This window comes from Magallana gigas, chromosome 5 (genome assembly GCF_963853765.1).
Source record: "Magallana gigas chromosome 5, xbMagGiga1.1, whole genome shotgun sequence".
NCBI lineage: Eukaryota > Metazoa > Mollusca > Bivalvia > Ostreida > Ostreidae > Magallana > Magallana gigas.
Genome location: NC_088857.1, coordinates 36074482 through 36089645, shown reverse-complemented (window position 1 = coordinate 36089645; position 15164 = coordinate 36074482). Strand labels below are relative to the sequence as shown.

The following is a 15164-nucleotide window of genomic DNA, read 5'->3' as shown; positions in this document are numbered from 1 at the left end:
GAAAAATAAGGTATTTCAATTTTTGATATTTTAGGGTGCCTGCATCGCAACTACGGCCATTATTCACTATCTTTTCCTGGTCACCTTCTTCAGTATGCTAGGAATGGGAGTCTATTACTTCATGAGTATTACAGTCACGTACTACGCCATGTACGTGGCAAACAACTTCAAGTCTGAATCAAGAGTCCACTGGTTTCTGTTAGCCATATGGGGTAAGTGATGAAACACTCCTTGTTTTAAATAATTCACAACCGGGCCTATTTGTAAAAAAAATGTGAACGTACAGTATTTATGACATGTTTATCTCAATATACGGTAGATAACACTCATGGGATAAATTTTGATATTACACTGTATGTTCTTACGCCACATATGACATCATAGTTAAACATGACATAGCTATAGGGGGATGATTGACGTAGAATGAAAAAGAAACGGCATTGTTTGGTGGAAAAGTGTAAAGGTACGTTTTTGTTTTGATTTTATCCAACTCGTAGTGTGTTTTCTATCCCTTCACCAAGGCTTGGGGATATAAAACACACAATCTTTGGATAAAAACCATATATCATCGCAAATCATGGGAGATCGTATATTATTCTCTCTTAATTTCTGTAAGGACAAAACAAAAGTTAGGCAGACTCGTTGCAGTGAGTACGCATACTCAACCTTGATTGTTAAATTACGACGTAGGGTACATTTTATAATCTTATTGTTGAGGAATACTTATACAAACTTTTTGTGCACTTTCAAAAAGCCTTCACTTTTGTTACAGTATTTGGCGTTTTACCGATTTGCTTGTTTATATAAACGATTGGTTAAGGCGCTTCAGTTGGTATCCCAACTATTGAATTTCTTTTTTAATTTATGATGCATGACATCCCTTTACAATCTGCTAAATATCAAGCATGTAACGTTTTATATTTGGCGTGTACGGTATTTGGCGGTAATAAGCTTTTTAACCAGTTGGCGTGGATATGAATTAGCTATTTCTGAATTTGACTATTCTCAAACGTATATACGAAAGCCAAGAAAATTTCAAACTCAAATATCGAAGTTATAGAATATAGAAGGCAATATTCTAAGGAAACCTAACAGTTCTAAATGTAAATCATCATGGTATATTCCCCAAAAATGTGTAAAAATATAGCATAATCACGCATATTTGCAAACATCAAATCTCGTACTTTAAATCTTGTATATCAAATGAGCCCTCTGCGCTCTTGTTGGTATAACACTATCAAAATGTCATGAATATAAATCAAGGTATTTATCATACACATGTCTGGTATGTTTATGCTGATATTGCTGTCCAATTTTTAAAAAGATAAATGTTTTGTTTTACATTCTTAGTTTGTATTAAAATGTTATTTCTACCTGGTTGTTTTCAACTTTTAAAGGCATTTTGAATTAAAAAGCATCAATTATTAACAAAATTTGTAATACATGTATAGGTCAATTTGTTTTTGTCATCGACTCACTGCATCAACGTGTATTACTGTTCTAAAACTACTCATGTTTATTACTGTTTAAATTCTTGCTTGAATTTGAATAACCATCAGTATATATGTGTTCCGTAATTTCAATACATCATTTAAGCTCGTAACAGTTCTCTTTTACAAGCACGGTTAAGTAAAATAATGTCCATTTATGTAAAAAAAAAAGTATGTGATCAAGTTTTATATGCACTGATTCTAGGCATTCCAGTTATAATTACAACAACAACTCTTGGAGCGTTCTGGGGAAAAGATTATCACCTTAAATATTAGTATGTATTTATATTACGAAATTTTTAAATACTTTGTAAAACTTTTGTTTTTCAGAAATTGATATGCGCGCCCGCTATTATGAATTTATCAGATATTTACGCATTCGTTTGTCTGTTTAGTTGTTGGTTGTCAATGGAAAGCGGTTCACTCTACATGTTTATCATTCCAGTCTGTATAATAAGTGTTGTAAGTACTACGTATGTTAATATTGATTATATCGGAAAAATAAAGTTAAATGATACATGATAATGTTGTTACTCGTTACTTGGTTATTCTGAAGCAATGTACATTGTATGAACCTTAGTTACCCTGATCATAAAAAAGTTCAATGTACAAATCAATGACAATTAAACTAATTTGAAACCAAAATCCTCTGAGCTATTTTGAAATAATAGATAAAACATATACATGTGCTTGAAAAAGAAACAATATGTAAAATTGGCAATGAGATTAAGGAAAGTCTAAAATATTTTTACAAATGTAAAATATGTATGGAGAATATATTTATGGTACATTTGTCACGTAAAAGTGGCTACTTCATCTTATTTCAGTCAAACGTACTGATAATCATTTCACTGGTAAGGGTATTGTGTGCCTCCAGTGCAATGACGAAATCCTCGCTGCAGAAAAAGGCGACGTACGTAATTCTATCTTTAGCTTTTGTGTACCTTCATTTACGGTTTTATACCTCTTATCCATTCATTTTTAAATCACCTGCATTAACAAACCACTTATTGAGTGTTTTAAGATCAACATAACCATTGCACCTGAAATTTAAAAAAACAAATCACTTAAACATACACAGTTTATGAATTAGATATAAGAAAAAAAACCATTATAATGAATAGTGATTAGTTTGATTTTACAATTTTATCTAAAAAAGATATTGTGTATGCACAAACAGATCCGGATTACGATCTCTTGGAACACTTTTACCAGTGTTAGGAGTGACCTGGTTATTCGGAATTCTGGCCGTTAATGAAAAAGCAGATGTGTTTCAATATATTTTTGTTATTGCAAATTCCCTACAGGCAAGATTTTCTGTACAATGTGTTTTTAATTGCTTTTGAAATTGAACATTTATGAGTTTTCATTTTTTGAGATTTTTTTCCTGATATTTTCTAGGGGTTTTTCATATTTGTATCCCACGTACTGTTAAACAAAAAGGTGAGAGTACAAAAAAGAAAAATAACTGGTATGAATTTGATCTTTACTTTCTGAAAAACTTATTTCGCATCCGTTAGTTTTCAAGACCATCAACAAAAACTGCAATAGTTTTGCTATAATTGAGCGTTCGTACTTTTGATTAAGATCTGATAAACATTTTGTATTACTTGCAGGTGATGCAAGGTTTAAAGAACAAATATCCAGTCGTTGGTACTTTCATTAGTATTGCAGAACACAGTAAAAGGGAAACTACTTCTGTATCACGAAGTCAGTCAACATCTAAATCCAATGCTCCTTTGGTGGAAACCAAGGTAAAGAAAATCACAAATGATAGAATCTAAAATATATGATTTACTTTAATGAAATGGTTGAAAATATATTGATATTAACAACTCAATTTGTATTTTTTTTTTTTCAGAAAAAGGGTTTATTTGAAAAACTTCGTAATAATAAAGTCAAGAAATCCGAGTCATTTTTGACAGAAAGAACAGCGTCCACTGATTGCCCTGCAAGTGTTTCTCATGAAAAAGTAGGTGAATGTCGTAATAATTCTAAATACAAGTCACAGAAAACGAATCGTATTTTTTTTTCTTAATCATGAATCGATTTTAATACTAATCAGACACTTTTTTCAGAGCTTTGTGATGTCAGACAATGATCCTACAAACAACACAATGAAACTGACATCACAAGGAGGAAACACGGTATTCTTCTTTTAAAACATCTTGCATTATAATAAGTTTTCGGCTGAAACAAATGTAATCAGTACATGTACAAGATCACACATCGGTTAGTCGTAAATAACCCAAATACAATTTATTGGTATATAAGATATTGTATAGACTATATAATAACACAACTCCTTTACAAATTAACGTTTGTGTTCCTCAAGACCTGGATATAAAATCAAATTAATTATGAGACATTTAATCAAGGCCCCTTTAATCGAGATCGTGAATAGATGGAAAATTCATCAGTACATCTTAAGTGTTTGTTCAGTTTTTCTTGGATAAGAAGGACTACAAATAGCTTACCCTGGAGAAGATGCAGATAGTCAAGAAAATGTCATTTTTTGTGTCGTTAAGTGCTTTATATTTTTATGGTCCACTCCAATCAATGTGTTTACATTTTATAAATACGTTGTTGCGTGTGTTTTCAATACATAAAGGGCTGAATATTAACTATCTGTAATTTCATAGGCTAAATAGCTGCGGTTTTAAATTTGTTTGTGAGCTTGTTTCATTGATTTTTATGATAATTATTTTTTACCTCTTTCACAATTTGTTCAATGCTATATAATTTTCTTTTACAGATGAGACGATTTCGGTTTTCATTTAATCTTAACCCATGGAAGAAAAAATACACGGTGACTGAAATGTGAAAATATTGATGATGTACATGAACGCACGTAATGACAACTTGCACTTGAAATGACTTTATTATTTTTTTATGGTTATGTTGATTGATTTGTTTTTACCATACGTCTGTTTTTACTGACTACTTCTATTTTGGAGTTAGAGTTAAGGAACTTGAACAATTGTAACACAGACACACCTACTAGAGATATTCTATATGTTTTTTGATTTCCTTTGAAGCAAACTGTTGACACGTTTGATCCATACATTGCTGTTTCTCAGAATTAATTGTTGTTATTCAGTCAACTGAAAGTTAAGGTAACTCAAAGGGTTTGAAAGGTGACAAAATGCCATAGCTATGCAGTTCAGTCTTCTGTTAGTTATATTTTATTTTTTAATCATTTTTCAGTTCACTGAATGGCAGAGATATATCTTATCTTTTAAACTGGTCCAGTTAACGAGCATAGCCGATTCTATTATTCTGTATATGTTTCTTTTGGATGATGACTTAGTCAATCTTACTTATATATGGTTAAAATGCCGTAAGCGAAGATCACTCTTTTAATGTATGCTTTTGAAGTAAAAAAAATTTAGAAGCTTAGGTAAATATGATTTATGTAATCAAATGCAATAATATTTAACAAAGCGGTTTTATATATTTTTTGTTATTTTAAATGATTGAGTTTTTATCAATCGATTCTATTAATCCAATGTATGTAAGTATGTAGCCTTTAGTATGTTTTGAATATAAACCTACATTTAGTGTAATTTAAATCACATTGACAGGTGCATGTTCAATATGTTACCAAGAGTTCTCAAATTAATATTATTGTAAAAGCAAACTAACGTTTTTAAAATTATGAGGATTTTTTTTTTTTAGAAATGATATAACAAGTGAATATTACTAATACTTATTGGTGTCTTATTACATGGAAGAACATTTATATCTTTAGAAGATTAAAAAAAAAAAATTCTAAATAAGTAATATCTATATCCGTTATATTATAATGTATATTCCATTAATATTGCAGAAGGCAACCATGATATACTGATTAAGAAAGAGTTGTATATTTTGATTTAATCAGCAAATGTATCAATAGCATGGTTTACATTTAAAGGCACTTGAGTGTCAATTCACAGTGGCAATAATTTTATCTATTACAAAAACCTTTAAAAACATTTGGCCGTATGTACCTTGACATTGGAAGTTTGAAAATCTATTTTGCTTTTTTTGAAGCATGTCACTAATAATAAACGATCGTCAATCATCTAACATATCTTATAAGGATGACAACAACTATTTATCACTTACTGATCAAACGACCTCTGATTAATAACTCTCAAAATGACATGAAAAATGTTTAAGGTAAAACGAAACGATGATGTTAAGAATTGTATACAGTTTTTTTCATCAATATTCTTATTGTAATCACTTATTCACTATATTATTGTAACAAACATTTTGTTTTACCACAAATGCAATGTAGACATTATACAGCATTTTTTTTCAAGTACACAAATGAATAAAAGTATCCTTTGTGTTTTTGAATACCATTTGTTAATTGACCCACTAATCTCTATGTAATGTTAAGATATTGTATGATATCAAATAGGCCTTTTATTTTCTTGTCACATGTAAACATTGTGTTTAACAAAGATTTAGGACTCTGGCCTCTTTATATTATGACTCATAACATCTTAATTGTTATGGAAACAAGTTGAATGAAAACTTTATGTAAAACAATTAAACCATTTTGAGGGCAACAAAATAAGAGTTGTTTGAAATTATATTAATTTACACAATTACCGCTGATCAATGCTGACTCAATTTGTCTTTAATTATTATCCGTAGAAACAAGTTATAACAAAGCTAATGTTTCAATTTTAATGATTTAAGTTGTATAAGACACCCTCATGTTATAACGTACTATTTATCGAAATAAACAATAAAATCAAGTGTAATGTATAAAGAGCTTGATTCTAAACATTGTCACTTAACAGCGTAGCTCAGTGATTTAGACGTTCCTCTACGAATCTATAAGTCATGAGTTCGAATCTCAAAACAGATTTTAAAATTTTAACCTTTCCAAAAACTTTTAAATTTAAAATGTATATTTTTTGGTTATGTAGTAGTATTTTCTTTGTGTGGTAGCAAGGAAAACGCCACGTCTCAGGTTCTTTATATTTATTATAATTATATCATTATGAACCATGTAAAAGGTTAACAATAGCAATTTAAGCATACATTATAACAAAGTAAATGCAAAAGAACTATAAGAGTTATTCCCCGGATATCAAAGTGATATACATGTATTTATATAAGAATTTGAACAGTAATGAGTTCACATACACATTTATAAATAATAATGATGAGTTACACAGCTCTTATGCATAATATATATATATATATATATATATATATATATATATATATATATATATATATATATATATATATATATATATATATATATATATATATATATATTGCTATACATGTATACCTGATTATGGATCAGGGTTCCAAATGGTACAATACCCGATTAATGGGTGAATGCTGAGCGACAGATAGCCATATTAATAAACATACAAGACTGATATAAAAACCTTCATATACATGTACTTTGATTCAATCAAAGCTTAATTTGATCATTATTAATTGAAACTCAGTATATTGCATTGAAATTACATTAAAAGTAAGAAACAGATTAATTAATGGAAAATAAGGAATTAGGAATAAAACGAAGGTTAACTTACAGTCGATGTCCTGAAGTCTTTCGTGATTAATTAATGAGAATAGTCAGGAGGTCAAAATATATCAACTGGCTGGAAAACCATTGATCTATTACTGACCAGCACAAAGGACTTCGCGGGAAAACCCTCTCAACCAATGAAAAACAAGGATCTATATACTACCCTCAGGACTTATATGAATAAGTAAAATAAAAACCAAAAGTATTGTATGCTTTTATTAATTGCCGAAAGTCGTCGCGGATATTCAAAAACGCAAATTGTAGACATTATTGGTTGCATTTTATATTTAATCATTTAAATAAAAACAAATTAAAAAATAATACTCTACCACAGTTAAATATAGTGAAATTTGCAAATTCTAAACCGATGAAAGTATTTTAATTATAATGTATTTTAATAAACATTGATATCGACATATGTCACTGTCACAAATCAGTATCTACCGGTATTATATTTTTTCTTTATATATTAGTATCCTGTTAATACTCTTTTAAACGTTAAACTATTTATACTTTTTGTAATTGAACTATGGCTCAGTCTTTTTACATTACTGTGGAGGCCATATTAAGTATTTTTTGTTACTTTTTGATATACTGGTTTTACGAGGTAGAACTGTTAAACATAAATGCTTGCTCGCGCGTGTTCCTGTATGGTCACATGTCGAGTGTGTGTGCTTTATATTGGGATATGAATGCATGATATACTTGTATTTTTGCCGTGTAGTACGGTGTACTTGTAATATGTCCGTGTAGTACGGAATAAATGTTTATCGTTTTGACGTGGTTTTTCTTTGTTAAGTAGTGTGATAATCATAACGTTATGCAGTGTTCGTATTCGCTGTGGTTTCGTGCTGTTGTATGGCGTGTTGTTGTTGCCATAATGTTATATTTAAGTCCGTGCGACTTAGCCTATGTTTATGTAAGGTATATTAATCATGTAACTCAAAATATGTTTATTTGTTTAATTTAATAAGGTCACTATCCAGTTTCTGGCAGTCCATCGCCATGGTTATACCTGTCTGCCACTGTCTCACGCCATGCCATATCTACCCATATCATCCGTCTACTCACTTACTACTATTCTACATGCCCCTGATGGAGACTTGGGACACCAGAAAACATAAACATTTTATTGTTCATGTTATGTATGTATATTTGTTTGGTCTTATTTAATATAAAAATTGTAAATAGAAATCGAATCTTGTTGTGTTCGACTGAACAGTCACGATGGCTTTCGTGACAGTCACATACCACCTTAAATTATAAATCATAGACATATGTCTCAAATTTTGAAATAAGACATGATAAAATCTTTAATTGACGCTTTATAACAATAGCTTAAAAATTTTGCGCAACCTAGGCTAACAGAAGACCACAATTAAAAACTGTGTTCAGAAATTCCCTTTTCGAGTAAATATGAAGAAAATCACTAACAAATATAAGGTTTTTCCCCAGCCTAAAGAAAGCTATATTTAAAATGCTTACAGTCGCTATAAATCGAAAAAAATGACCTTTTCTTTGAATTACATTACATATTTTGATTACATTTTACTAAATTGCAATAACTTACATTATCTACACTTGCAAATGTTTCCCTTAGATGACATTATTCGCGCAATCCGCTGTTATTCCTGCAAAACATAATTATGGTCAAGAGGTCAAAGCAGAGCATAACAAATCTAGATCAGTACTTTTTCTGTGTGCTCAAACTAATTACTTAGAGACTTATGCTTAAACACAACGTAATGAAAACATAATTTAGGCATAAATAAAAATGAACGTATCTGTATTTTGTTATACGAAGTTTTATTCATTCATTTTCTGAAAAAGTAACATTTATTGCGGGGATAAATGATTCATGTTAGATAGGCCTGTAAACTGAAAACTGTTTTTGGATCAACAAAGTAACGAAGTGTTCTCGAAAATTACAATCGCAATTTGTCAAAGAAATTAAAATCAGTTAGAACTCATTTCTGACTTATATAACAAGCCTCGACCAAAATCGCAAAAAGCAATATCACAGACCTTCCGTGTTTAGTCCATTCACTGACCACGGTCAAAATTAACTCCTTTTGCTTTTCTGTCCGTTCTGTTCCGTAAAGAGAAGTTAAAATTACTTTCCTCTATAGTGTCGGAGGAAAATCATTGTTGCTAGCGCTCTCGAGCTCCAGCAACTACGTTAGTCTTTTTTACTGGAATACGCATGCTCGACTTCAAGTTTAGGATTTCTGAAAATACTACTATAGATACACTGTATCATGCCATTTTCGTTTTATCATCTACATATAATCTGAAATTTTGTATGTTGTTGTAAATGCCAAAAAGTAACAGTATCTTAGGTCTTATAATGCTAAATTATTTTTAAAATGATAATAAAAGCTAGATTTTCTTAATAAGGCCTACCTTCAAGCTATGTTTTCCGAGCTTGCAAGAAAGGCCCGAGAAAATACGATTGCTCCAAAAAAGTACCAATATTTTAACTGATCTCTTGTTTATTCATCTTAAAATTGAAATTATTTACAATAAATATAGATTGATTAAAGCTAGGTTAGTGAGTAATGCCATTGCCGATGTGAAGCCCACTCTAGATTCACCATTTTGATTAAATCTTCGGGCTTTATGGAAGATTTGATCCCATACCAACCCGTATTTATATCCCGATATACATCCAAAAATGATACCTTATTTCTTAATAATTGAAATATTAAGATTTTTTTAATTCCCTTCAAGTCACATAGTATGCGAAAAAGATACATAATCAATTATGACTCTCAAGTGGAACAAGCTACAAAATACTACTCTAGAATTATTTACTAGCTTTTGACCATACGCAAATTATAATTCGACGTATCTAAAATTAAAAAAAAATAGTAAGTGCTAGCTACGTCACAAAAATGTTAACAGCGTGTTACAGATCAGTTTAGATCGTAGTCGTATGTCACTGAATTAACCTACGTTTGCAAACTTTCACAACTTATGGCAAACAATTTCAATTGAAGTAAGTATGATCCACTAGTATTAAGTTGAAACGTTTGATAATCTTTAAATAAGATCATTAATAAATTTAGTCCTACATTGCCAGTTTTCTTGTAAACATCTTCAGTAACCCCTTTGTATCTTCAAACTCTACTCTTTAATACAGATTATAAGATAACTATTTTTATGTACTTTAAAAAGCCATCTTCTAACTTTTTTATAAAAATAATTAAGTTTGATTTTAATTATTTGCTTTTATTATTTCGGACAGGCACCATTCAACAATCTTAAATTGAAATACCTTTCAGTCCATTATTACATTGACTGGCCGATAGTTTTTTATAAGCAAGTTCCATTTTTACAATTACTATTCTTATATTTTATTAAAAATAAGGTGAAATATATGATATATACACTTGTGTATATATAGATATATAGAGATATGATACTTTTGTTGTAATTTATGTAATGTGTATTTCTGATTATATAATCCAAGAGACGTTCAATATTGCGTACCATGTAGTAAAATCAGCGTGTCTGGATTTCAACAATGACAAAACTATTACAAAATTGACATAGCCACTTTGATTGTCAGAGTCTGAAAAACTTGTTTCACTTAACTATGACGATGATAAGACTTTTTTTTATAATTTTTTTATTTTGACATTTTCAATTCACAATTGCATATAAACATGTCATTGGTATAATAGCAAGTATATATATATATATATATATATATATATATATATATATATATAAATATATATATATATATATATATATATATACAATTAGTGAAAGTTATTGAGGAGAAAGTAAAGAAAGAAAGACTGATAGTATTATGTACAGAAACATTGTATTGGAGCACTTAAATAAGTAAAATTGTCAATCTATTGACATACATAAATTTATCAAAGTCGATTTTTCATTGGAAATTTCATCAGTCAGAGTAGATCACAAGTCTTTTTCAAGTGTTTTTCATACTGAGTGAAATTAAAAATTTTTAAAAGTAGATATTTTTCAATTAGTAATCTATCGGTTATTATGGTAAACAATGCACTCATATCCAATTTGGGTACCATTTTGTATTTACAGGCAAAAATAAACTGTTTCACAACGAGTGTCAATAAGTAAGTAAATGATTTATTATAGTGACGTGCGTTTTATAAACAAATAAAGATACATGTATATGATATGATATAATACCTTAATTAATAAACACCCGGCCCATCGGACCTATATGTCACTTTATAAACATGAATATACAAATAATAAGATTACGCATTGTTATTTTTATACAGGATAGATTGTCTGCACATAAAAGCTGAAAATACAAATTTTGCCGTTTGTCTAGGAAAGTTAGCTAAGAGAAAACCAGTGCAGTCTGAGTCTGACATGTTTAATGATCGATTATTAAAGCCAATACTAGTAAAGAATTCGGTTCTAAGTTTTGAATTAGATGTACAATGTAATAAAAAATGAAATTCGTCTACTATTGCTTCTACAGAACATATAATACATAGCCTATCGTTTACTTCCTCTCCCCTAAATCGCCCTGTTTCTATTCTGATAGGAAGAACACCACACCTTAATTGTGCTAATATAGATCTATGAGGTTTGGGCATGTCCATTGTAACGTATTTTTCTAAATTAAAATCACTTTTGAAAGACCTGTAAGTTCTTAGTTTTGAAACACTTTGTAGTTCATTTTGCCAGTCATTCACGAATTTCTGTTGAAGTTTGATCTCGGCTAAGTTCAAGTTACACACCTCCCGATTTAAAAAACATGTTGACATATCGATAGATTGTAGTAAAAGTTTAACATGATGTGACCAGTTTTGGTTATTTGATTTTTCTAAGTCCCATATAAAAACTAATTTTGTAAGTCTGTCGTCACTCATAGTAACAGGATGGTTCCACAATCGTAGCATGTTAAGTTGATGGCGATAGAATGAAGGAAACCAGCCACTATCTCCTTGAATAGCTAAAATCGGGGTAAACCGGTGCATCCCTAGAAAGTATCGCAACGCCCGCAGCTGTACGGATTCGATGTTGTAATGTTTTGTGTGCCCCCACACTCCACTGCAGTAGTCAAGAATTGGCACAACTCCACTTAGAAACATTTTTTCGTAAGTGTAAAATCCTATCGATTTGTTTGAATGTATTTTCGAAATAAGACCTCCTAATGCACGTCCTCCGGATTTGGCGAGGTTTTCTGTATTATTTTTAAATGTAGCAAATTCATCGAAAAGAACACCAATATATTTATAGGATGTTGTATAGTCAAGACATTCCCCCCCCCCCCCCCCCCCCAATGCAAAATACATGATCACTTCTCTTTCGCTGACGCTTACGAAAATGTATTACTTTAGATTTGAGAGAGTTTATCCGTAGCCGCCATTTCCTACACCAGCCAAATACAACATCGAGCATTGAATCCATGTCACCCTCGTTTTCTGCAATTAATGCAATATCGTCTGCGTACAGAAGGACGTTAAGTTTATTGGGGCCAATTTGAATCCCACTACTGAGATGTTTCAGTTGCATGGCGAGGTCGTTAATAAACAAGGCAAAAAGTGTTGGGGAGAGATTGTCTCCTTGTCGAACACCCGATCTACATAGAAACCAGTCTGTGTAATGATCACCCAGGCGTACACATGATTCGGTATCACAATACAGAGATTTTAACGCTTGGTAAAATTGTCCATCCACTCCGATTTTAAGTAAACAAAATTCCATTAACTCTCTGTCAACCATATCGAATGCCTTTTGTAAATCTATAGGTAACAAATGTGGAGTTTCTATTTTTAACTATGCTGTTCAGAGTAAACACGTGATCCAAACATGATCTTTCGCTCCGAAATCCGTTTTGTTCATCAACTAATAGGTTGTTGTCGTCTAGGTAGGTGACGAGCCTATTGTTTAAAACAGAACTGTAAATTTTAGCGACGACGGAGAGGAGGCTTATTCCACGGTAATTTAAAGGAAGAAGTGGGTCAGATGACGAGTCTTTCAGTATCGGGCTAATAATAGCTTTGCGCCATATTAAAGGTATTATCCCGCTCTCAAAGAACAGCATAAACATCTGGTGTAAAACTTTTATAATACGGTCAAACTTAAGTACCTCATATGGAAGTTCGTCTATCCCACACGATTTCCCAGCTTTGGCCTTCGTTACAACCTTCCTGATTTCCTCTTCAGTAATCTGGTAATTTAGTGAGACGTTTGATAAATACAAGGGGTCAAGCATATTACGCTCCAAGTGTTGCTTGTGTGTCAGAGTGTGCGCTTTAAAATCTGCATCGAAAGCATCGTTAATTGCGGGGTTGTATAAAAGACTAAAGTCTCTTTCCCATGTGTGTTTCAGCGTGTCGCTGTTTGAGGTAACCTCTCCAGCATCATTATAGCACTCGGTTGGGAATTTACTTTTGCGTTTGGGGCCGAGCTTTTTTTATTTGATACCAGAACTGTTTCGGGTCACTATCGCGCACTGAGTCTATGTTTAACGCCAGATCTAGCTTGTGTTTTCTTTCATAGAATCGAATTCGTTTGTCCAGGGAGTTTTGTGACTCTTTGTATAATTGTTTCTGTATTCGTTTGAGGCGCCTTTCTTTTTCATTTTAGGAACTTTTTTTTCCATTTCGCGCATATGCCTCCGTAGTTCAGTGAGTTCCTCGTTCCAATACGGTTTATGCGGCCTCAGGCGTTTCCTAGTACATGCAGACCAATCGTATGTGGGAATTTTCTCGGACATCTCACGAAACATAGCATCTCGGAACTCCTTATACAAGTCGTCGATCTGGTTTTGAGTTTCGCGGCACCTCTCGATATGTGCAATGATACTATTAATAGCTGTAATGGTGGCATGAGAACTTAAAAAGTCAGCAGGAATTCGCCGGAAATTGAAGCGTTTTTCACATTGATTGTCGTATTGATTGACCGTCTGTAATTGTGAGTATACTTTGAGGTCAAAGGTTAGTACATTGTGGTCTGGAATTTTACTCCTTTCTCCCAAATGGTGGTAAAGGTTGTATCTTTCGACAAGATCAGTGCATTTTGTGATTTGAAAATTCTGACACAGTGTAAAGTTGTCTAGAGGTAGACAGATGTAGTCTACAACCGAATGACCTCGAGTTGAGTAAAACGTATATTCCTCAGACTCCTTTCCGAAACGTCCGTTTAGAATGCCACAACGACTATCATTTAGGAATTCTAAGAATGATTTACCGTGTTGGTTACAAGTTTTGTCAACCGACGTCCGATGTGGTATGTTATCGAAGCAGTCATTGTTTTCCTGAAAAGAACCATTTCGTGAGTTCAGATCCCCGCATAAAATGAGAGCGTCAGTTTCACAATGTAGATAAACCTGGGTAAGTAAATGGGAGAAAAATGCAGTGGCATCGCGCCCCCATGGCGAATTTTCCGGAGGCAGATACAATGAATACACAATGAAATTAAAGTCAGAAAATTTGTTGGCAAAATGAACACCAATAATTCCCTCGTACGAGTGATCAATGACTTTAACGATATATGAGTTGTATAGATCGCATTTAATCAAAAGTCCGACTCCACCTGAACCTTTAGGGGCTTGGATGTGAGTCTGTTTACGATTTGAGCCAATCCATCTATAACCAAAGTCATTCAAGTTAATTTCATCCATATTAAGTAGATGTGTTTCATTGATACTAATAATATCACAATGCAAATGATTTATTATTTCTGATCGCAATGCATGATTATTGCTAGTCCATCCACATACATTTAAATGAGCAGTACGTAGAGTGTCAATGGGTCGGGAATTTTCCTAGTAAGATTCGGATTGCTCTCGATCAGATTCTGGTCTTTTCTTAACAATTCGACCGTTGGAAGTTATACGGAAATGGTTGCCGTTAGGTATTTCGTTGAGCAGAGTACGTGCGTTCAGTTCAATGAGCCTCTCTGTATGCGATTTACTTGAACGGATAAACACCGATTTGTAAGCATCGACCTCCCGAAGTTTACGCTTCCCGTGCAAAATAGATTTCTTTTCATTCAACGAGGATACCGCTATCTTAACTAAACCCGGTTTTCCTTGCACCCTGAATACCTTTTTGTGTGACCCCCTATCACTGAATATATTTATTTTCATGTTTAATAAATGACAAATA

General features: G+C 32.0%; 1 protein-coding gene across 5 annotated transcripts in view; it reads left to right on the top strand.

Annotated features, from left to right (window-relative positions):
- LOC105336857 (uncharacterized) overlaps positions 1 to 5937 on the top strand; it is a 54437-nt gene extending 48500 nt beyond the window's left edge. For 2 of the 5 annotated variants that reach the window (XM_034458412.2, XM_066084850.1), the window contains 10 exons: positions 35 to 212; positions 1696 to 1765; positions 1886 to 1952; positions 2318 to 2403; positions 2671 to 2797; positions 2892 to 2933; positions 3107 to 3244; positions 3352 to 3462; positions 3569 to 3637; positions 4246 to 5937. In XM_034458412.2, the coding sequence (XP_034314303.1) occupies positions 35 to 212; positions 1696 to 1765; positions 1886 to 1952; positions 2318 to 2403; positions 2671 to 2797; positions 2892 to 2933; positions 3107 to 3244; positions 3352 to 3462; positions 3569 to 3637; positions 4246 to 4314 (957 nt within the window). In that variant the 3' untranslated portion in view covers positions 4315 to 5937. The other 3 variants (XM_066084847.1, XM_066084848.1, XM_066084849.1) reach the window with 3 other exon arrangements.
- Positions 5938 to 15164: the final 9227 nt, after the last annotated feature.